The sequence below is a fragment of the Plasmodium gonderi genome (assembly GCF_002157705.1).
Source record: "Plasmodium gonderi DNA, contig: Chr06, whole genome shotgun sequence".
NCBI classification, from domain to species: domain Eukaryota; phylum Apicomplexa; class Aconoidasida; order Haemosporida; family Plasmodiidae; genus Plasmodium; species Plasmodium gonderi.
The window spans coordinates 124,450-147,451 of NW_021628931.1; the positions used below are offsets into that span (position 1 = coordinate 124,450).

Here is a 23,002-nt window from a genome sequence, read left to right on the forward strand (position 1 = left end):
ATTTTACATTTGTAGGTAGGTTATGATATTAAGAAATTATCTCTTCTGTTCCCTTTCAAAATGTGCAAAATGGACTTTTCTTCCTCAATTGAGTTTCTACTTTTGCCTCTGTTTTGGTTTACGTGTGTATATTCGGGTATGTGTTTCCCAGCTGACATTCCTTTTTTTTTTCTTTTCTACCTCTGAGGACCATATACGACCAACCTATGTAATGCCTTGCAAAGATGGCAACTGACTGAGGAACACACCCCCCAACTTAAAATTGAAAATAAAATGAAATAAATAATATGAAGTGAAGTAAATAATGTGAAGTGAAATAAAATAAATGAAGTGAAATAAAATAAATGAAGTGAAATAAAATAAATGAAGTGAAATAAAATAAATGAAGTGAAATTATAATCCCTTTCGTACAAGAAGCATGGAAAACAAACTGACCGAACTGTTTTGCGAATTTTTTTTTTTTTTTTTTTTTTTTTTTTTTTTTTCCACCTATACAGATAAGGAGTATGTTTAAACATAGGAACAACTTTTACATATATAATATCCACCATTTGGTAAAGTACCTTTTCTGAATTCACAATTCCAATAATAAAAGGAAAAAAAAAAAAAAAAAAAAAAAATGGGAGTCATTTGGCAACTCCTGGTTGTTGTACCTGTGTGCAGATCACTCCTACTATAAACCTGTCCCGGGACACTGGGATGTGAAACAGAAAAGCACAAAAATGATGCCCCCAAACTAGGGTCCTAATTTCTTCACCTCTTCATTCTTCACCTCTTCATTCTTTACCTCTTCATTCTTCACCTCTTCATTCTTTACCTCTTCATTCTTCACCTCTTCATTCTTTACCTCTTCATTCTTCACCTCTTCATTCTTTACCTCTTCATTCTTTACCTCTTCATTCTTCACCTCTTCATTCTTCACCTCTTCATTCTTTACCTCTTCATTCTTTACCTCTTCATTCTTTACCTCTTCATTTCTTCCTTTTTTTTTTTTTTTTGCAAAGAAAGTTGGCAGCAAAACAGCCTGAGCATGGCATTTCTAGCTACACCTATTTATCAACCCCCAACTTTTCTTCGCAAAAATTCGTGCTTGCGTTTTGTTCAATTTAAGACATAAGGCCAAGGGGGGAAGAAAAACAAACAAAACGGGAAAAAAGAAAAAGGAAAAAAAACTGAAAAACAAACAGATGTAGTAAACCCTCCGCTCCATGAAAAAAAAAAAAATAAAATAAAATAAGGTGAAAAAAATAAAATAAAAAAAAAAAATAAGATGAAAAAAATAAAGAAAAAAAAAAAAAAAAAAAAAAAAAAAAAAAAAAAAATCCAAAAAAACAACACCCATAAGAACCGACCAACAGAACAAAAAAGCAAAAACAAGAAACAAAACGAAACCCACCATACTACATCAAATTTGTGAAGTTGTTTGATTTTTTTTTTTTTTTTTTTTTTTTTTTTGTAAATTATAATTATTTTATTTTTCCCTCCTTTTTTTGCCTATTTATCTTCTAACACTAATTTTTTTTTCTTTACTTTTTTCTTCCCACGTTTTGCTTTCCACATTTTTGCTTCCTACCGTTTTGCTTTCCACATTTTTGCTTCCTACCGTTTTGCTTTCCACATTTTTGCTTCCTACCGTTTTGCTTTCCACATTTTTGCTTCCTACCGTTTTGCTTCCTACCGTTTTGCTTCCTACCGTTTTGCTTTCCACATTTTTGCTTCCTACGGTTTTTCGTTACCCCCCGCCCCCTCGTCTTTCTCCTTCGCACTTCACCATTTCAACATGGAAGAAAAATTTCGAGAGGCCTTCATCCTCTTCAGTTCATGTAATGAAAGCATGGAACTGCATGTGTTTTATGAACTCATGAATTCCTTTGGAATTCTCTTGACCCCTGAGGAAAAGGCCGAGTTGCCATTAGTACGTGTGAAAAACAAAAGATAAAACCACATCAACCTCTCATACACATATATACACACACGAAGAACCATGTCAGAAATCTCAGTTTATCTCTACCACACGTACACACTTCATAACTTTTAACATTTTACCCTACCTCATATTCCACACACACAGATGGTAAACATGGATTTATGGCTCAAGATTGCAAACAAGCACTACAACCACGAAGACCCCTTCAAACACATCAGAGGTGCCAGCGATCAGAATTCCAATATTCAAATAAGAACACAAAACTTTATAGGAGTAAGTCAAGAAAGATTTTCCTTCTGCTTACCTGTCCTCCATTCATTTGATCATTTTTTTTTTTTTTTTTTTCTTCTTGTTTTTGTGATTACATTGCTAGAGCCATCTCTCAAATAGTGCTTCACACCTGTACGATAAACCTGCACTCCATTTCTTCACCCAAAGGTAATGAAGGCACTGGATACCAGACTCACGGACAAAGATCTAGATTTACTTCTAAAAATAGCGAATCCAGAAAATAAAGAAACCATTAACTTGAACACCATTTCAGAGAAACTCGCAGAAGCGATTTAAGGGACACACAAAAACAAGCACATACACATACACATGGTTTTATTCTATTTTTTTCGATTTCCCATTTTTTTTTTTTTTTTTTTTTCACACCTTATATACATCCGCATGCACAAAAAAATGCCTTGCTGATCTTCCTTCTCCATACCACTTTTCGTCCGTTTAAACATAACCATCTCGTTAGAAAGGAAAGAGCAAAAAAAGAAGTAATAAAAGAAGAAGTAATAAAAGAATGAAATAAAAAAAATAATAATGATGAAATAAATATATAATAAAAATAGCAAGCTACTAGCGGGAACCACCACCATCCCTCCTCTTTTTTTTTTGTTTCTACTGTTCCGTTACACCATTCTGTGTGTATGTGTGTCTAATGTTTTGTACCTCAGACACCATGACACAGATCCTTTTTCGTTCCTCTTTTTTTTTTTTTTTTTTGTAAACAAATTAAAAAGGAGAATAATATATAATCCGATTTATTTATATATTTTATTTATTTTATTTATTTATTTTTTTAATGCAATTATTTATTCGCAAAAACTACTTTTGAATAAACAAACGGTTCAGTTACATCCGAATGGCAAAGTTTTTTGCCAATCTCCCCCTTCCCTTTTAACATGCTTGCGTCACAAAAACATCTAAACATGGAAAACCAGATTTGAAAATTCCCTACCTTAACAATTGCAAAATTAGTCTGTTCATACACTTTCTTCTTATCTGTATAACATTAGTGAAAGAAGCAGATAAAAGATATGAATATGTAAATGGGTTGGCAATTTTCTCCTTATACAGTTATATTGTGAAGTGGGGGGAGAGACGTGTCTGCATCAGGTAAGGAAGTGTTCATATATATTAATATATATATATATATATATATATATCCTCTTCCTACCTACACAATACTTACACTCATGCAATTGTGTATGCTCTATAATTTGCACCAGTTGCCAACCCCAGAATGACAGTTAAAAAGTTAGAAAAATGTGCAAAAAATAGGGAGACAAATCTCGGAAAAACAGATGGAAAAAATAACACTTCTCCTCCTCCTGAAAATCTTTTTCACTCCTTTTTTTTTTTTTTTTTTTTTTCTCCTCTGGGTTAACACGTTGTGCTTAGTTTTAAATGGTCAGATATAACTACTCATGAACTTTCTTCACATTCATATTAATCAATGCAACCTGTGTCTGATAGAAATGTATGATGAGTGTCCTCATCAAGTTGTTCCTGAAAATGTTATGTGACCGTCTACCCATTTTTTCAAACTCCGAATCGCTACTTTATAGAGAAAACAAAAGAATCAAGTGAAACGCTTGCAAATACAATGTTGTTTGAACACAAGTAAAAGTGATATATAATACTAGTTCTCTCTCTTCATCACCGTACATGATGCAGCATGTAAAAAAAGCAAGAAAAAATAAGGAAAAAAAAAAAAAAAAATAATAATAATAAAAATAAGGTAAATATATATGTATACATGTATACGAAGGGGGGGGAGGGGATAACTTGGCAAAAATATTTCCTTTTTAATTTTGTGTAAATAATGGATTATATCATTGTTATTACAAGTGGGTTGGGTTGAAATAAGATACACAACTTTCTCTTTACTGAAGAGAAATATTTAATTCTAATTTAAAGAATTTTTTAAAAAATTACTCATTGGTGTTAGAGGCTACAAAAAAAAAAAAAAATAATATAAAGTGTTGACTTTTTTTTCATAATTATATCTTACCCCTCTCTCTTACTATTCGTCCCTTTCTGTTTCTTTCTTTTATATCATCGTAACATAAAAAAAAGCTAAATAAAAAGTGAGTGTAACTTTTTTCTCCAACTTTTATTATTCAAAGGAGAGAGAATTGAACCCAAGTGGCATGTATTAATCCTACATGTTCTGCTACAAGGACATATACTCGATCCCAAAAATATGTATATTTTTTTTTCTCGTTATATATTAATATATATTGTGCAATGCAGAGAGATGCTTAAATTTTAAGTGTTTTAAATAAAATGGCTGTAAAGTTTCTGCTTTGTATGAAAAAATCAGCCATTTAATTATAACTCCTTGCTTCTTTTTTTTTTTTTTTTTTTTTTTTTTTTTTTGTTCTTGTTGAAAGCCAAAAGAGGCTTCCCCTAGCTCCCTTTTTGCATACCTTTGCAAACTTTCACAAATTGTAATTTTCCTTTACTTTTCTATTCTTTTTTTTTTTTTTTTTCATTTTCAAATTCTCGTACTATTTGTGAATACCTTTGGACCAAACTAAATAACTCTCATATGCATACCTGACCCAAAATTAACCCCTCTCCTCCCCACACACACACAAACATGAATACCCTTATAATGCTTTAACTATATATACATTCCTATGGTATATTCAAAACAGGATTGACCTTATGAATTTTTTTTTTTTTTTTTCATTTGCAATTTCAGCATGGCCTCTTAAACTAGTCAAAGAAATGTACATATATGTACATATATGTACATATATATATATATATATATATATATATATATATATATATATATATATATATATTAACACCAGAATATTTTGCATATAAACAGCATAGAGTTTTTTTTTTTTTTTTTTTTACAGCACAAATTTGGACACATTTTATTTAAAAGAACCCCAACTGGAGCGAACCACTGCTTATCGACTATCACGATCGTCACGTTGATTCATCTGTTTTATGACATTTTCAGACATGGTTTCAAAGCTATAAAAATAGGAATTGTTTATTCTTTTTACAACTCCGGGAAGAATACAATAAATACATTCAAAAGTAGTGAACCAAATTGAGTTCAGTAAAACTTTAAGCATGAACAAAATGAACAAAATGAACAAAATGAACAAAATAATAAAAAGTAAATGAAAAAAAAAAAAAAAAAAAATTAAAATAAAATAAAATAAAATAAAAATAAAAACTGCTTATATCATCTACTATTTTACAATCAGACAGTTGATGAAAAATATTCCAAAGTCATCTTATTCAGCATTCCTCCCTGTCCCCCCTCACACACACATACATATATATATATATATATATATATATATATGTATATATGCGCACCCACTTTACCAGCATAACATTATGTAGTTAAAAACAATCCGATGAATCCAATAGAAAGTGGTTCACATGCACATTAACCAGGACCACCTATTTAGAACCCATTACTACTACCAACCATTGCACAAGGGAACGTTTATTAGATGCAACAACTTGAAAATTTATTAAGAATCATCATTTTTGTGTGATACATATATATATATGATCATATCTTACTATAGATACAGATATAAAACATTTATTCTTTGTCCATTTGAGTCCCGAGGATTTGTACACCATATTAGGATGACACAGACATATGCAGAAGCTCTCCTTAAATTCAGAGTTGACCCATCGCAGATTCAGGGGTCCCTTAGATATATTTCTTAAAATAGAAAAAAAAAAAAAAAAAAAAAAAAAATATCACATTGTATCATGTAGCATATCATGTCGTGTCACATCATATCACTTCATGTCATATCATATACCTCTAGACATGCACATTCATACCTGCAGGGAATAACTCATCAGAACTAGACCAACCTAAAAAGACTTCCATCACAGTACAACTTGTATCACGTGCTATCTCACTCATATGTTTCCTTACATATGAAGAACATTCCCTAATGGTTAAAAAGGTTTAAAGCGGAAATATCTACTTTTTAACTTTTTCACAATTGACCTAAACACGGGCAAGGTGAAAATCGAGGAAGCCTTGTTCAGAATATTTTTTATTGTTTTATTCAGAATATTTTTTATTATTTTGTTCAGAACATTTTTTATAGTTTTGTTCAGAACATTTTTTATAGTTTTGTTCAGAATATTTTTTATAGTTTTGTTCAGAATATTTTTATTATTTTGTTCAGAATATTTTTTATAGTTTTGTTCAGAATATTTTTTATAGTTTTGTTCAGAATATTTTTTATTATTTTGTTCAGAATATTTTTATTATTTTGTTCAGAATATTTTTTATTATTTTGTTCAGAACATTTTTTATTATTTTGTTCAGAACATTTTTTATTATTTTGTTCAGAACATTTTTTATTATTTTGTTCAGAACATTTTTTATTATTTTGTTCAGAACATTTTTTATTATTTTTTTTTTTTTTTGTGGAAATTGGCGCGATGCACGAGTTGACAAAAAATTTCCCAAAGCTGAAAAAGAAGCTAGAAAAATTTACAAAAAAATTGGAAGAAGTTGATTGAACAACGCATGAATCTGGGAGCATCTCTACTCACATAACCGATTGAGAAAATAAAGAATGAATAACACACAAGGGATAAGGAAAAATGTCGGACTCAGCACACATATACATGGAAAACGTGTTTCGTCTGACAGGGTACCTGCACCGATTGCTGTTTTTAATGAAAGAGTTAGATAACAAGGAGCATCAAATAAATAAACTTATTCAAGAAAAGGAAGAAGTATATCTTGAAAACTTGAACTACTTTTATAAAAATCAAATCGGTCAGCAAAGCACATATGTGGATCATCAATTCAGCATTCATAATGGAAACCTCGACCAAAATAAAAATCCCGTTCAGGAATCTGAAAATAAAACCAACGAAACGGCATGTGCTCCTTTCAATCGTAGATGCAAAGAAGGATTCCTGAACCCAAGCAATGTGCAGCAATTCGATCAAGTGCGTGTTAAGCAGGAAGAGCCCTCGGAAAAGGTGACAGATGTGGGAAAAGTAACATCCCAAGATTGTAACAGAAGCGAACCAGTGGGTGGATCAGCTAGCGAAACGACTTTGAAAAGTAAACTGGTAAAAGAAAACGTAAACAAAAGTAATAACGATGAGCAAGAGCAGGAACAGGAACAGCAGAAGGTGGGGGGAGGGGGAACGGATGTGACCATGGATCAAAAGAACGAAGATGCAGATTCACCCACAAGTGGAAAAAAAAGCAATGCAGAAAATATTGCAAAACATAAAATACACGAGAAATGTAAAACGTACAAAACTGGTGGCAGTACTAGTAGTTGCAGTAACAGTACACACAATGAACAAACAATAGATAAGACAGAGATTCCCACAGATAACACAGAAAATCAGAACATAGATGCAGAAGATCAGAAGAGAAAGAAAAAGAAGAAGAAAAAAAAAAAAAAAAAGAGAACAAGTACTTCGATGAATGACATTGTAGAAGTAGATGAATTATTAATAAATGAAGAGAAAGGGGGCGAGACGAATGTGGAGGTTACACAAAATCAGGATGGTTATATTATCACCACTCCTGAATGTAAGAGACAAAACAGGGGCCAGCATGCACACAGTACGAGTGCAAACATGGGTGATAATGCTAATGGTAACCATAACGATGATGACAATCATAATGATGGTGACAATCATAATGGTAATGACAATCATAATGATGGTGACAATCATAATGATGGTGACAATCATAATGATGGTGACAATCATAATGATGGTGACAATCATAATGGTAATGACAATCATAATGGTAATGACAATCATAATGGTAGTGGCAATCATAATGGTAGTGGCAATCATAATGATGATGATGAAGAAGAAGAAGATGTGAAAAGCGAAGCTTGTAAACCGAACCAAATATTTAACGAACAACAATTGAATAATTTACTACAGGAAATTATGAACGACAGAGAACAATGCATGGCATTGTTAAAGGAAAAAATTTGCATAAATAATCAAATATCATACATTATTAAAAATGATTATGAAAAGTTAAAGACTCAGCATGATAAGTTATTTATTGAGATGGAAATGAGTGGAGAATCTCCACCGTATATATACAACTCCAGTAGATATAAAAATCATCCTCCTGAATGGAATCATGAAGATAATAATATGAGCGACAAAAATGGGTTCACAAAGGATGGGGTACACAGTGGGCACCCATACTCTACCTCCAACTATGGATATACTTCCACATCTAGGACAAACAATAATGTTAGGAACACTCATCATCACGCGAGTACGCATCAGTATGATATGTATGATATGGAAAAAACAAAAGATGAAGAAATGGATCAAACCTCCATCAAAGCCTTTGGTAGAAAACAATCACAAAAGCACGATGAGGAATACAATCCCTATAGTGCATCTAAAAATAAAAAAACAAAAAAATCCAAAAAATCCAAAGGCGAGAAAGCTGCAAATTCGGGAATCAAATCGAAGGTCGCCTCAACTGATCTGAACGGGTACACAAAGGGGGAGGAGAACAGAGACACAAAGGAAGATGCAAAGGAGGATGCAAAGGAAGATGCAAAGGAAGATGCAAAAGAAGATGCAAAAGAAGATGCAAAAGAAGATGCAAAGGAAGATGCAAAAGAAGATGCAAAAGAAGATGCAAAGGAAGATGCAAAAGAAGATGCAAAAGAAGATGCAAAAGAAGATGCAAAAGAAGATGCAAAAGAAGATGCAAAAGAAGATGCAAAGGAAGATGCAAAGGAGAATTCTAATTCTAATGATAATGATAAGGAGAATTCTAAGGAAGATGCGAAGGGGAATAATCCCAAAGGAAGCCACAAAAGTGACAACATCAGCAGGAGCAAAACTCGAATCAGTGCTCAATAAACGAGACGAATTTTTGCATAACAACCACACGTCTTCTGACCAGAAGGATCAAGATGATTATACCACCACACACACACACCAGTTAAGTATAAATGAAAAAAAAAAAAAAAAAAAATTAAACAATCTTGAAATTAGCAAAACGGAGACGAACTCACAGGGGGAAAGGAAAATTCAGTGAAGATAACTAATCAAGCGATGATAAAAGAGAAAAATAGTAAAGGAAAAAGGCGTAAAAAAAAGAGACAAACAGAGAGAGATAGAGAAAGAGACAGAGATAGAGAAAGAGACAGAGATAGAGAAAGAGACAGAGATAGAGAAAGAGACAGAGATAGAGAAAGAGACAGAGATAGAGAAAGAGACAGAGATAGAGAAAGAGACAGAGACAGAGATAGAGAAAGAGACAGAGATAGAGAAAGAGACAGAGATAGAGAAAGAGACAGAGATAGAGAAAGAGACAGAGATAGAGAAAGAGACAGAGAGATAAAGATAGAGAGATAGAGACGGATTCCTAATCAGAAATTCGACACGGATGAGTTATGTATCCATTCATCGCTCACTGTATACATATGTGCACGCATGTGTGCGTACACGTCGCGTTATGAAACATGAAATAGCAGAAAAAAGATAGACATTGCATATAATTTGTATGCCTTATCAATTTTGTGTCGAAATTACACGTAGGATGAATTTTTACGTAGACCAAACAAATCAAATCGACAAGTGTGTGTGTGTGTGTGTGTGTGTGGTGGTAACCAATCAAGATGGTTGACATTACATATGTATAAGCTGTACAAAATCATATTCCCATCAATCCTTATCCAAGGGAATGGATTATTTAAATCCATCTCCATCACCACCACCACCTATTATTAAATCGAGTTAATTAAATTCAGCCAATCCCAACCAAGAAAAATATGTGTCCACATATATATGCATGTACATGCATGTATATGTGAAAAAATGTCTCTGTTCATATATATCTGCTGAATTTTTCAAATATTGGATGGTGCGTCCACAAACTACTTTCTACTTTCCATTCTTCTCCATACCACCATTCGTGTATGGAAAGAAATCAAATGATCATCACTCCGCATAAATCTCAGTAGTCTTTATCATAAGAAAATATTAAAAACACGAGTACAATCAAAAATATGCACGTTTTTCTTGCAAAACAGACAAAAAAATGGGAAGATAAAAAAAAAAAAAAAAAAAAAAAAAAAGTCTATAAGCAGAATTTTCAAAACATATACCAACTCTTACTTGGAAACAACGGAAAGTTCTAATTTGCATGCGTTTTCACCAATAAGGATTCATAGAAGAACGGATTTTCCCACACATTTAGAAAGTCTACACTTTCACTCCGCTCGCCCGTCCTTCCGAAAAGGTTGGAGTGGCGAACACATGCCACCATGTTGGTTGATTTATTATTTTTTCTGCGTTTTCTTACGTTTTCTATTTTGTCAATTTTTTCTACTTTTTCTACGTTTTCTATTTTTTCAATTTTTTCTACTTTTTCTACGTTTTCTATTTTTTCAATTTTTTCTACTTTTTCTGCTTTTTCTGCTTTATATATGTTTTTCCATTCCCCGGATCCCCTCCAACCAGAGCAATTTACAGGCACATATTTATTTCCTTATCTTCCCTTACAAATAAGTAGACCCTGAAGATGATTTTCCACACCCTACTCTAAATGCAACTACACAATCGTGATTCATGATGTTGCACAGTCATGAAGTTGTGCAATTTTCCAGCGGCGCAGACTGTATTTTTTTTTTTTTTTTTTTTTTTTTGCCTCCCCTTCCCCCATAGAATAAAAAGAGGAATAATAAATCTGCACAACACACACGCACACACACTTTCAAAATCGCATGCCTGATGTACTCCCATTTTTTTTGCAATCCCAAAACAGGAATCAGCAATTTGAATGGATATTTATCTAATGACATGTATCCACCACATGCACCTTCTACACAGACAAATTTATGCGAATGAACCTTGCATTCACGTCATTTTGTTCTGCTACATTTTACTTCACTCTATTTTGCTACATTTTACTTCACTCCATTTCGCCTCATTTTACTTCACTCTATTTCGCCTCATTTTGTTTTAAGCCATCTTATTCCATTTTTTTTTTTTTTTTTTTTTTTTCCTTTCACGGCACAAATATGTGTGTACACCCCACTTGCAATAGCATGTAAGAGTACATGTTTAATTTCTTGCATTAGTCCCTAAGTTCTACTATCCCTGTTGCGTATACATGTATGATGATTTGTGATAAATTAACAAAATCATGTTTTCTGAATATTATTTTTGATAATACACTATATCCCAATTTCTAACCAATTGTTTTCACCTTATTCCCCGTACTCATTTTGTGTGTGTGTGTGCAGGCAACAAGTTTCATGCATCCACAATGCTGTTGCTTGAGTGTGTGTATTTGTGTAGCACCTTCTTCCACTTTTGTGAAAAAAAAAAAAAAAAGAAAAGAAAATATGCTTCCAAAGCGCTATAAAATACTTTTTTTTTTTTTTTTTTTTTTTTTTTTAAAAAAAGAACTTATAAATTATATACAAAAGTACACAAAAAAAAAGTATCATTCGAGACGACAATATTTGTCTACCTGTACTTGTTAAGCAGGGAGTTGTCATAAATAGTTTGCTTCGTTTGAGATGCTACAAGAAAAGATTAGTTATGAGGAAGAGAACATGAACAACTAGGTTCACAATATATGCATTTGTACCGAATTTGTACCGAATTTGTACCGAATTTGTACCGAATTTGTACCGAATTTGTACCGAATTTGTACCGAATTTGTACCGAATTTGTACCGAATTTGTACCGAATTTGTACCGAATTTGTACCGAATTTGCATCAATTTTGTAGGGCGCCTGTGTACCACACCTTAGGTGACAGTGAAGAGACGATCCCACGTGCAATTCCTGCATCGATGGCTAGAGACTCATCACACATGCAAGGAAATACGCATGGATCTCTTGGAAGGGTCATCAAAACACCCATGCATATACACCAGAGAGAACCAAAGCAAGCTTTGCAAACTTTAAGAACCTCACAACATATTTCTCAAAAAAAATACATAGAACTAATTAACTTAGCCAAAAAGTTGTATTCCTGTCAAAATGAGTTGTTATGTTATCAAAGAGAGGAAAAGACAATGCAGGGAGAAGGAGATAATAAAGTTACAAAAAAGTCTCTCAATATTGTCACTAATGGAGAGAAGAAATCTCTTCTGGATATGTCAAAGGTAGGAAATCATCTTATCAAAAAGGAGTTTAAGATATCCAAAGAAACATTGAACATTCATAAATCAGCAACACGTGAATCCAAACGTGTTACAAAAATAAAGTCTATAACAATTAATACCAGGAAGAACAAAAGGAAAAGGGATTCGTCTCATCTTGGGAAAACGTTTACCAAACATAATAACTCACATCTAGTTAGATCTATCAAGACAAAGGAGAACGGAAATAATGATTCCAAAAAAAAAGAACAAATGTCCATACTAACAGGAGAAGAACAAGCAAAAAGAATAGTACCACCACCAGATTCATTCAAAAAAAAAAAAAAAAAAAAAAAAAATTCTGAAGTTACAATACAGAAATTTCCCAACTCAAAAATTACAGAGAAGAAAAAAAACGTAGAAATATACTTAACTAATACTACACAGAAAAGGAAGAAAAGAAAAAAAAAATATATGTGCACATTTTCCAAAACTAACACCAATAAAGGAAATATTATAAATCTCGTCAAATGTGCCAAAAATGAAGTTTTACAAAAAGTGGAACCAAGTAATACCCACTATACATTTAATAACCCACAAAATAAAAGTGCATTAACAGATGAGGGAAAAAAACCACAACCAGGGTCTAAGCACAAAATGGGTCATCATCCTAGGCATGAACAAGCAATTACCCAACATGAACAACCACTTCCCATACAGCATATCAGCACATGCTCAAAAATGGAACACCCAGGAGTCACCACCTCCACCGCTGCAAAAAAACAATGCTATAACCAACAAAAGAGGAAAAATCAAAGACATTTATCAAAAAAAAGAAGAAAACACATGAATTCTAATTCTAATAACAGAGTAATGGTAGAAGACGAAGAATGTAGCACTGTGAATGCCACTCATAAAGAACAGAATCCATCTGAACATAAAAAAAGAGCATCAAAAATTTTTTCCAAAAATTTAAAGAATCCAAAGAGAAAGTCACATAGCACTTCTAGTTGCAAAATTCAACTAGCTAAATATACACAACCACAATCGAGAACCAGAAAAGGATTATTACTAAACAATGCAAATAGAAGTAAAAGAAAACTTACACCAAAAATTGTTTCTCTTCAGAATCAAAAGTGGAAGGAAAAAAATGGTAGAGTTACACGGAATTGCGCTTCAAATCAGATTTATGAATTCAATGCTGCTAAACGAAATCGACCAAGCTTAGATAAGCAGAAGGACAATCTCAAATCTTGCAAGGATTTGATAAAAACTTTAAACGCCTCAAGCGTTATCATATGCACTAAAAATCATAAAAAAAGAACAAAAAAAAGTTTAAGAACAAGAAAAACAAAAAGTGAGAATGGGTTTCAAATGGGGTCGAACTTCACATTCGGGGGAAGCGTCTCGATGCCACGAAAAAAAAAAAATTCAAGATGAGACCATTTTCACCGTGATAAGAAATGGAAAGTAAACAATGAGCAAGACGCAGTGATGTATGTACATACATACGAAAGAAATCCCTTAAGAAAAATACAATTTTATTAGAAGAAGAAAAGATAAAAAAAAAAAAAATAAAATAAAAATAACACCTTTTGCATGCAGCGAAACAATAGAAAGAATAGTCCCGCTACAATTACACACACATATTTGTAAACTACATACACATATGTGTACGTATATATATTCACATCACAGTATTCTTAAACCTTTTTGTAAAGAGGATGATGTGCCTGTTATAACTTTCTTCATTACCCCTGTGGTTGTTTCCTAACTAACGGATTTGTATCGATCCGTGTGTTTACTCTTGACTAATACATTTTGTCTCTGTTTCTTAATTTTTTAACGTCAATACACATGCGCACGTTTTTCTTATTTATTTATGATTATTATTTTTTTTTTTTTTTTTATTAATCATTTTGTCTGTTATAAGAAAAAATGATTACAGATAATACATATTTTACTCACTTGAAAAGCAATTTTGCTAAGATGTCAACTTCCCATTTTACCAAAATATAAACGATTTAATATGACCACTTTTTTTTTTTTTTTGTCAATTCGATCTACTACTAATACTAACATGCCAAAATGGGAGCCACTTCTCACCACCACCACCACCCCTTTTCCATCATGTCACACTTTTGCTTATTTGGGTGTGATTGTGTTCATGTCTAATTTATTCTATCAAAAGAGGAATAATTTCTATCCTTCAATTTAACCACAAGTGTGTGAGGATAAATCCTATTTGCAAATTCGTCCTTTTCTCTTTTTCTTTCTTTTTTTTTTTTTTTTTTTTTTTTTTTTTTTTTTTTTTTTTTTTTTTTTTATTTTTCAAAAAATTTTTTTTTTTTTTTTTTTTTTTTTTTATTTTTTTTTTTTTTTTTTTTTTTTTTTTTTTTTTTTTTTTTTTTTTTTTTTTTTTTTTTTTTTTCTTTTATCCATTTTTTATAACGTCACACAAAAATGATGTTGTGTCGTCCAAGATATGACAAGTATATGAGATAACTTGTGTTGATGATTCTTTTGATCTTCTTATTATCCTCTACATTCAAGTATGCAATCCTGTAGAGGGCAAAAAAAAAAAAAAAAAAAAAAAAAAATGGCATATGGGGAAATAAAACATGCTAAAAATGGACTTCTATTTTGAGAGAAAAACGAGTGCTTTTTTTTTTTTTTTTTTTTTTTTATTTTGTACACCATTTTTGCAGTTCTCCTGTCTCATATGCACTCATTTTTGTTATTCGTTTTATTGCTTTGTTGTTTCGTTATATTTTTTTCAATTTTTCTGTTCTTTTCCGTTTTTTCATTTTTTCCTTCTGAAGTACCAGTACGAAAGGGCCAACAATCACTTCATTACTTTGCGTTATAAAATTTTCCCGCGACCCATTCAGGATTTCGATTAAATTCCTCAAGCTGCTATGCACCTCGATGTGTGTTCCTGCAGACGATGGAGAAATCAGTTTGTGTGAAATACATGCATTTCTACAAATGCGGATAAACACACACACATATATGCATATATACATAAGCGATATATACATGTATGTGCATATAAGCGATATATACATGTATGTGCATATAAGCGATATATACATGTATGGGCATATAAGCGATATATACATGTATGGGCATCCGATGTATACTCACTCTTCAAGAAATCTTACTTGATGCCAAGGTCATCTCCTGCTGCTGATCTGCTCTCACCATAGTGAGATCCAAAAATGTATTTACCTTTTTAAGGACCTCTATCGAGAAATTGGAAAATATATTACTATCCCTCAATGCAAACAACTCCTTCAAAAATTTATTCCCCTCTGCCTGAAAATTGGTAGAAATGGATATGTCTCCCCTCGTTGGGCTACCACTGTGGGGACCTTCACAGGCCAAATTCGGAGCAGTACTAAAGTTTTTCCAACTCATTTCTCCGGAACTGATTTCACCAGATATTGCTTCTTCAACTCGCCGGGGGCACCACTCCATTATGTTAAGATGGATGCACAAAATGGAAATGAATATCTGACGAATTGTAACTTCACTGAGAGACTCTGGGTTCATAACTTCTAAAATGTGAAAGAGCAACCTTGTGGAAAACGTTTTGTATATATTGGATCCTACTTTTGCCCTGAGATAATTTGTCCTGTTCATTTTACCTGTACAAGTCAGGCGAAATGTTTCATCATTGGGAAATATCCTTTTCTCATCCATTTCTGAATCGAACATGTTGTAGAGATAGCCCAATTTTTTGTAACTTCTCATCATGGGGGACATCAAATCGGGTATGTGTAAAGAAAAGTAGCATATCATGCACTTGCTTTCGAAGCACAGTAAATCGAAATGCTGATGAAAGGTCAAACAGAAGGTTCGCAATGTGTGCACCTTAATTAAATTTGCATATTTTTCAAAGGTGCTAAAAGATGGATTCCTCCCATTTGGATATGAATTCAGTTCTCTCCATGAGTTTTTTTTCTCATGCAAATGGTCTACTTTTCCCACATCTGCTGAATAGAAAGGGGTACCCGTTTTAGAATTCATACTGGGTTCACTAATAAATTGGTCTGTCTCATAAGTGCATCCCGTAGTATCGCAACTTTCATCTTCAGCACTCTTTGATGCTTTTACCAAACCCATAGAACAAATATCATACGGAAAATTTTCACACAATTGGATACTCAAAATAGATGGATCTGTCCTAACGAATATCTGTGATTTTGCCAATGATTGAAATATTCGAACCATCAATGAACAATCCTTCTCACTTAAAAATTGCACCTTTTTTGAGGATTTTTCAAAAATGTAAATATATTCTCTATTTTGCCTGACCATGTTCAGGTGATTTCTTAAAATAAAACTTTTTTTTTGGTAAAAAAAATTTTTATACATGACATAAATTACCTTCATCAATTGGTAACACAATAATAGGGTTACCCGTTCATCGAAAATATTCTTTTCATTTATCCCGAAAAGGAAATCTGCTATGCTGTGTAGAGAAAAATATTTCCATAAATAATGTACCTTTCGATTGAATGCATAAAAAATGTCATACGAACTTAACTTCAACTTTCCTATCGAAAGGGCTAGAGAAGAAATTTGTAACGCACTGAACTTATCAAGAACATGTTCCTTTTTCGCAAATTTTGTAATCTTCAAAATTAATTTATTCATATCTCTTTCCATATTCTCACATAACTTTTTCATTTTCTCTTCTACATTTTTAGTTAAAACGTGGTTTTTACATAAAAAGGGACCGTATACACATTGCAACTCGTTTCTGTTTCTGTAATGACTTTCATACAAGAGGGTATACTTTAAAACGGTATTCACATAGGATTGGAAGTTTTCATTTTGGATTCTTCTTAACATGTTCATACTAGTATACTTCTTCCTTCCCTTACACAAATGCATAATTTTAGAAAATGCATACAAGATGTTACAAATATCTAAATTATTCAGATAATTCAAATGTTTTTCTAAAGAATCACAACACAGAGTAAAAAACTCAATGTGTATCACCCCCAATTTCGCTAATGAGTGTAGGATTATAACCAGCTTGGAGATGTTATATCTGTTCAATTCCAAGAAGTTTGTTCTTTCCTCATATTGGACACTTTTTAAATTCTCTTTCTGCGTGGAGTTGTTTATTTTTGACATTGAATCTGTCACATCATTGGAGAAGTAATCCATCGAATGATTCATCGTGCACTCTTTGGATTGATTAATTGGCCACTCCTTTGCACTAGTCACTCTAAACTTTGAGAGAAGAATGTAATCTGCAAAATAGTAACCCAAGAAGTTGTAACTATTCATGTTCAATTTAGCAAATAAATTCAAAACACAACTTATGCAATCAAGATCCATCTTCTGCAAATCGATAAGAAATCTAAATGCAATTTCGTCGTATATTTTGTGCTTTTTCTTTTGACATTTTCCCCTTTCTATCTTGACAATACCACCAAAGGATATCGCTTCAAATTTATTCACGAGATTCAAATCGGCTACTTTTTCTCCAGATATCGGTAAAAATTCGAATGTACGTATTTCCACTGGTGAGGTTCGTTCTGCCCAATTTTTTCCCTCTACAGATGCAGCTAGCTGTTCCAGCTCCTCTTCCAGTGCCATTTCTTTTTGTTCAACTTCTTCCTGTTTCCTTCTCCTATGAGAGAAAAATATTGTATCGACCTTACTCAGCGAATTTGCAATTATGAAGTAACTTTGCATATTTATCTTATGAATCATGTTTCCTTTTACTAATTTATTGCATGCCTTTGTCCAAAATGAATGTCCCTTGAAATAATCAATTTTTGAAAGAATGTTCATACAGTATGATAGGTCTCGTCCAAGCATTTTGCTCATTTCCATTTTGTTTATCACACTTTCGAATTGCTTACAAATGGTATCAACTTTATTTCCACGTGGGTTACTTTCGCATGGGTTATTTTCCCATTTGTCCATTCTCAACATTTGTACCATTACTTTCTCTCTCTTCTCGATCTTTCCTTTTAACTTTTCATTTATTTTGTTAAAAACTCTGCTAATACTTGACGAATATTCTCCCCCGGGGGTTTCACTTATAGATCTTCTCGGATTTATCGCACTTGTCGCAGTTCCCAAGCTGGCCTTGTTTCGTTCACTTCCCAAGCTGATCATGTTTCGTTCACTTCCCAAGCTGGCCTTGTTTCGTTCACTTCCCAAGCTGATCATGTTTCGTTCACTTCCCAAGCTGGCCTTGTTTCGTTCACTTCCCAAGCTGATCATGCTTCCTTCACTTCCCAAGCTGATCATGCTTCCTCCACGGATGCTTCTCTTCCAGTTTCCCATCACTACACGGTTCACTTTTGAGTAGGACCTCATCTGGATGATAACGAAAATCATTTCAAAAGAAAGGAACCACTATGTGTCATATCAAAGCGCGAAATGCAAAATGTAAAGAAAATAATGTAACATCTGTTCTTCTCTATCTCCATGTGTTAAACAAAGAAAAAAAATACTTTCTCTATACTCCCGCCCTCCCCCACATGCTAATATATGCACATTCGATTTGTAGAAACTAGGTATTTTCACTATTCCAGACTTTGTTCGTTCTTTCTTCCTTTCTTTGGTTCATTTTTTTTTTTTTTTTTTTTTTGTTCCCCTCTAATCCCGTTTTTAAACAAAAATAGTTCATTCGTGTGTACATCCCCAAATTGACTCTTCAGATTTCAAAGGAAAAAGCTCAGTAGATAAAAAATTGAATAAATAAAAAAAAAAAAAAAAGCTACACAAAGTAATATAAGCAATTGCTTCCTTTTTCAAGCCACGACAAAAATGGACATAAAAACATATTATAGGACGTGGTGGGATTATCTAGAAGTTCTAATTTTTCTCGTAAAAAAAAAAAAAAATCTCACATTATACTTGGATCCATCCAAAATATTATGACAACATGAATTTATGTATATCTTGGTTCTAACCCCGCTCTAAACTATACTACAAGTGATACATTCCTTGATCATTTTTAATTCTCCCCCAAGTGTTAATGTATAACAATATCTTTGCATAAATATCATTTCGATGAAATCATCATATGTATTCTTTTCCTTAACTCCGATTGGCATTGACATGTGTGAAAGTTCTCCTACCACACTTTCCGCTTCATTTCTTTGGCCAATTTTGTTCTATCCTCATTTTGGTTCCTTCGCTTTCTCATTAGTTCTTATTACTTCTTTTTTCTTTTCTCTTATTACTTCTTCCTTTTTCTTTTCTCTTATTACTTCTTCTTTTTTCTTTTCTCTTATTACTTCTTCCTTTTCTTATTTCTATTTTCAAATTTTCTCCCCGAATTTTTCATGCCTATCGCACTGCTCACGCCTTGCGGAACATTCTTGAGCGTATGCATAGGCCGGGCGAGGAAAAAAAAAAAAAAAAAAAAACATGAAATAAAAATAAAACAAAATAAAACAAAACAAAGCAAAGCAGAATAACAGAATGATGAAGCAAAACTGAACAAAACTGAGCAGAGCTGAAAAAGTTGCGCAAAACTGAACAAAATTGATCATAACCGAGTAAGCAAAACTTGTCAAGTGTAAAATAGAGAACCACGGGGAAGAACACCAAATGACAGAGTAAAGCATCAAGGACTTATCTGGAGGCCAAATACAAACGAACTACTTTATTACATTTTCACAAAACACACACGGGACAAACGTAAAATTGTGAAGTCTCATTACATATTTAGAATCTTCTGAAAATCATATGACATTCCTCTCCACCTTTTGTTTCATTAACCTTTAAAAGGATTAGAAAAAAAAAAAAAAAAAAAAAAAAAAAAAATTTCCCTTTTTTTTTTTCCGTTTTTCAGTTCGTACCTTTTGGTCACAATATATATACTATACATTATCACTTATGGTATTCCTCCTTTACTTCACATATATGCAAAAATTGTAAGTAAATCCAACTTTAATACAAAAGGTAAAACTGAGGAGAGTGTGTGGGTGTGGAGTGGGATGGGACGACGACAGACTGTTACCAGAAGAGGCTTCTTAAACAGGTCTCAACCCTTAACTTAAAAGTGTATGATGTTTTGAGTGCTTGGTATGACTAGCCATTTTGCTCTTGGTGAGACTTACCCTTTTGCTTCCCTTTTTTTTTTTTTTATTTTTATTTTTTCTTTTCTGAAAGGTCCTCTGCACAGGTCATCCCCCAGTACTCCTCTCGTGATCAAGCGCTGCACAGGCACACAAGCATCCAACCGCTGAACATTTGCAAACCCAATCGAGAGAGGCAAAAATGGAAGATACAGCTGCAAAAATTATCGGACCACATGATAGTCTGCTGACAGACCCGAGAATTGCACAAGATTTCAGTGCTGAAACGGATGAACTGATAGCAGAGGCTGAGAATCACTTCAAGGTAAGATACAAAAAAATTACACACCCCGTTTGAAATTTTTGGTGTCCTAGATAGAAGAATCACAAAAATGTCTGTAATAAATATGTGCACAATCCATTACACACGTCCTTCTGCACGTAAGGCTGTAGGTTAATCCACATGCACATTACTCACCCCACTTCACCATCATCATCATCATCACTATCACTACCCAGACTGGAAACCCCGAGCTAGCCATAGAACGATTGATAGCGCTAGAAAAGAAATGCAGACAATCTTACGATGGAAACTCAACAAGCAAAATTTGTTGTTTTATTCTGAACAAATACAAGGTGGCGAATAATTACAAAAAAATAAATGAATATCTAATTTTTTTTAACAAGAAAAGAGGACAATTGAAAAAAACAATCATTGACATGATAAATTTGTGTAAGTCTTGGATTCACGAGGTTCAGAATAAGGAAGATAAGCTCAATTTAATTAATACACTTTGTACAATTAGCGAAGGAAAAATATTTGTAGAAGTAGAACGATCAGAAATTGTAAGAGTACTTTCTCAGATCAAAGAAGAAGAAGGAAATATAGAAGAAGCAGCTAACATACTACAAGAAGTTCAAGTAGAAACATTTATATCGATGAATAAAAGAGACAAGACTGAGTACATACTTGAACAAATGAGATTGGTTCTGTTGAAAAAGGACTATATCAGATGTCATGTTATAAGCCGGAAAATTAACCCTACTTTGTTAAATTCAGAAGAGTTTGCAGATTTGAAATTGAAATATTTTATGTACATGATAGAATATCATATTAATGAAGAAGCATATGATGAGGTTGCAAAATGTTATGAAGAACGATTCAATACAGAATCCGTTTTGACAGATGCAAATTTATGGATTGAAGAATTAAAATGCTATATTATATTCCTAGCCCTATCCCCATATGACGAACAACAAACCAAATTCTCAAATTTAATAAAAATTCAAAAAAAAAAATTAAAAGAAATTCCTATATTTCAAAATATAGTTCAAGATTTTATCAATCAGGATTTAATTGAATGGCCTTTACCATACCAAGATGAGTTACTTCAGTTTTACATTTTTAATGATTCCAAATTTGTAGGAGGCAAAAACAGATGGGATCTTTTTAAAAAAAAAGTTATGCATCACAACATTCATGTCATATCGAACTGTTATAGCAAAATATCACTCACTCGATTAAGCCAATTGCTTAATGCCTCTTTAGAGGATTCTGAAAATCTTCTCTCAGAGTTGGTTTCAAACAAAATGTTGAATGCAAAAATTGACAGATTACATGGAATCATCAAATTTTCTTTGAAAAAAAATCCAGAAATTTTACTTAACACATGGTCTTCTCAGATTAATCAAATTTTAGATCTTCTCGAGGAGTCTTCGCACCTCATACAGAAGGAGAGGATGCTCCACGAGGCCAAGATAAAGAGGTTGCAACTGGAAAACAAAAACATGTCTCTCTAAGAGGAATCAGAGCTATCGAATGGGTGCTATCAAAGAGTGCTATCAAAAGAGGACTATCAAAGAGGACTATCAAAGAGGACTATCAAAAGAAAGCTATCGAAAGAGCAAAGGATACAGCATGAGGTTAAGGTTCTCACACTTCAACATGGCCCTTTCGAACTCCGTCATGAACATTCATCAGGGAAAACTTAGGGTGGAAACACAATTAAGATGCATTCTTTTTTCTTTTTTTTTTTTCTTTTTTTTTTTTTTCTCTCTCCACGTTTTTTCCATTTCCTCAGTTTTTACGCACTCGCGCGCCCTATATATGTGAACATCTCCTCCCGAACGAATTTTCTTTTTCCTTTTCTTTTTCTTTTACTTTTTCTTTTACTTTTTCTCACGCAACATCGCTGCTTTCCAGCTGGGACAACCTTTTTTTCTCCCTCAAGCAAGAATGATACACAATCGGCAACCCTACGTCTGCTGCAACTGCAACAGAAGTGGAATGTAGGAAGGACTTCCCTTACTCGTTATTACACTACAAAAAACTGAGACACGGCTACAATGCTTTTTTTTTTTTTTCTGTTCCGTTTTTCTTTTCCGTTTTTCAAGCTGGACGGGGACTTCTTACCTGAGCAGCTAAACAGAGAGAACAATTCCCCTTTTTTTTTTTTTTTTTTTTTCAAAATGGAACATAAAAAATCACACCTTTGGACATTTTGCACAGTTCTGAAGGAAAAAAAAAAAAAAAAAAAAAAGAGAAAAAAAAAAAAAAAAGAGAAAAAAAAAAAAAAAGGAAGTGTTATTCATTCGATCATTTGAAGGGGGATA

At 32.9% G+C, this 23,002-nt stretch overlaps 5 protein-coding genes across 5 annotated transcripts; 4 read left to right on the forward strand and 1 right to left on the reverse strand.

Annotated features, from left to right (window-relative positions):
- Positions 1-1,780: 1,780 nt before the first annotated feature.
- Positions 1,781-2,494, forward strand: PGO_060210 (hypothetical protein, conserved; the record flags this gene model as incomplete). The annotated part of the gene is made up of 3 exons (XM_028686665.1): positions 1,781-1,915; positions 2,072-2,200; positions 2,366-2,494. The coding sequence occupies 3 exons, from the start codon at positions 1,781-1,783 to the stop codon at positions 2,492-2,494; spliced, it is 393 nt and encodes a 130-aa protein (XP_028542466.1).
- Positions 2,495-6,820: 4,326 nt separating this feature from the next.
- On the forward strand, positions 6,821-9,091 carry PGO_060220 (hypothetical protein, conserved; the record flags this gene model as incomplete). Its single annotated transcript, XM_028686666.1, has 1 exon — positions 6,821-9,091. One exon carries the CDS (start codon positions 6,821-6,823, stop codon positions 9,089-9,091), a length of 2,271 nt encoding a protein of 756 aa, XP_028542467.1.
- Positions 9,092-12,059: 2,968 nt separating this feature from the next.
- PGO_060230 (hypothetical protein) lies at positions 12,060-13,769 on the forward strand (the record flags this gene model as incomplete). The annotated part of the gene is made up of 1 exon (XM_028686667.1): positions 12,060-13,769. The coding sequence occupies one exon, from the start codon at positions 12,060-12,062 to the stop codon at positions 13,767-13,769; it is 1,710 nt and encodes a 569-aa protein (XP_028542468.1).
- A 1,095-nt stretch (positions 13,770-14,864) lies between these two features.
- PGO_060240 (hypothetical protein, conserved) lies at positions 14,865-18,473 on the reverse strand (the record flags this gene model as incomplete). The annotated part of the gene is made up of 3 exons (XM_028686668.1): positions 14,865-14,891; positions 15,155-15,311; positions 15,622-18,473. The coding sequence occupies 3 exons, from the start codon at positions 18,471-18,473 to the stop codon at positions 14,865-14,867; spliced, it is 3,036 nt and encodes a 1,011-aa protein (XP_028542469.1).
- Positions 18,474-20,591: 2,118 nt separating this feature from the next.
- Positions 20,592-22,189, forward strand: PGO_060250 (26S proteasome regulatory subunit p55; the record flags this gene model as incomplete). The annotated part of the gene is made up of 2 exons (XM_028686669.1): positions 20,592-20,714; positions 20,909-22,189. 2 exons carry the CDS (start codon positions 20,592-20,594, stop codon positions 22,187-22,189), a joined length of 1,404 nt encoding a protein of 467 aa, XP_028542470.1.
- Between the last annotated feature and the right edge of the window lie 813 nt (positions 22,190-23,002).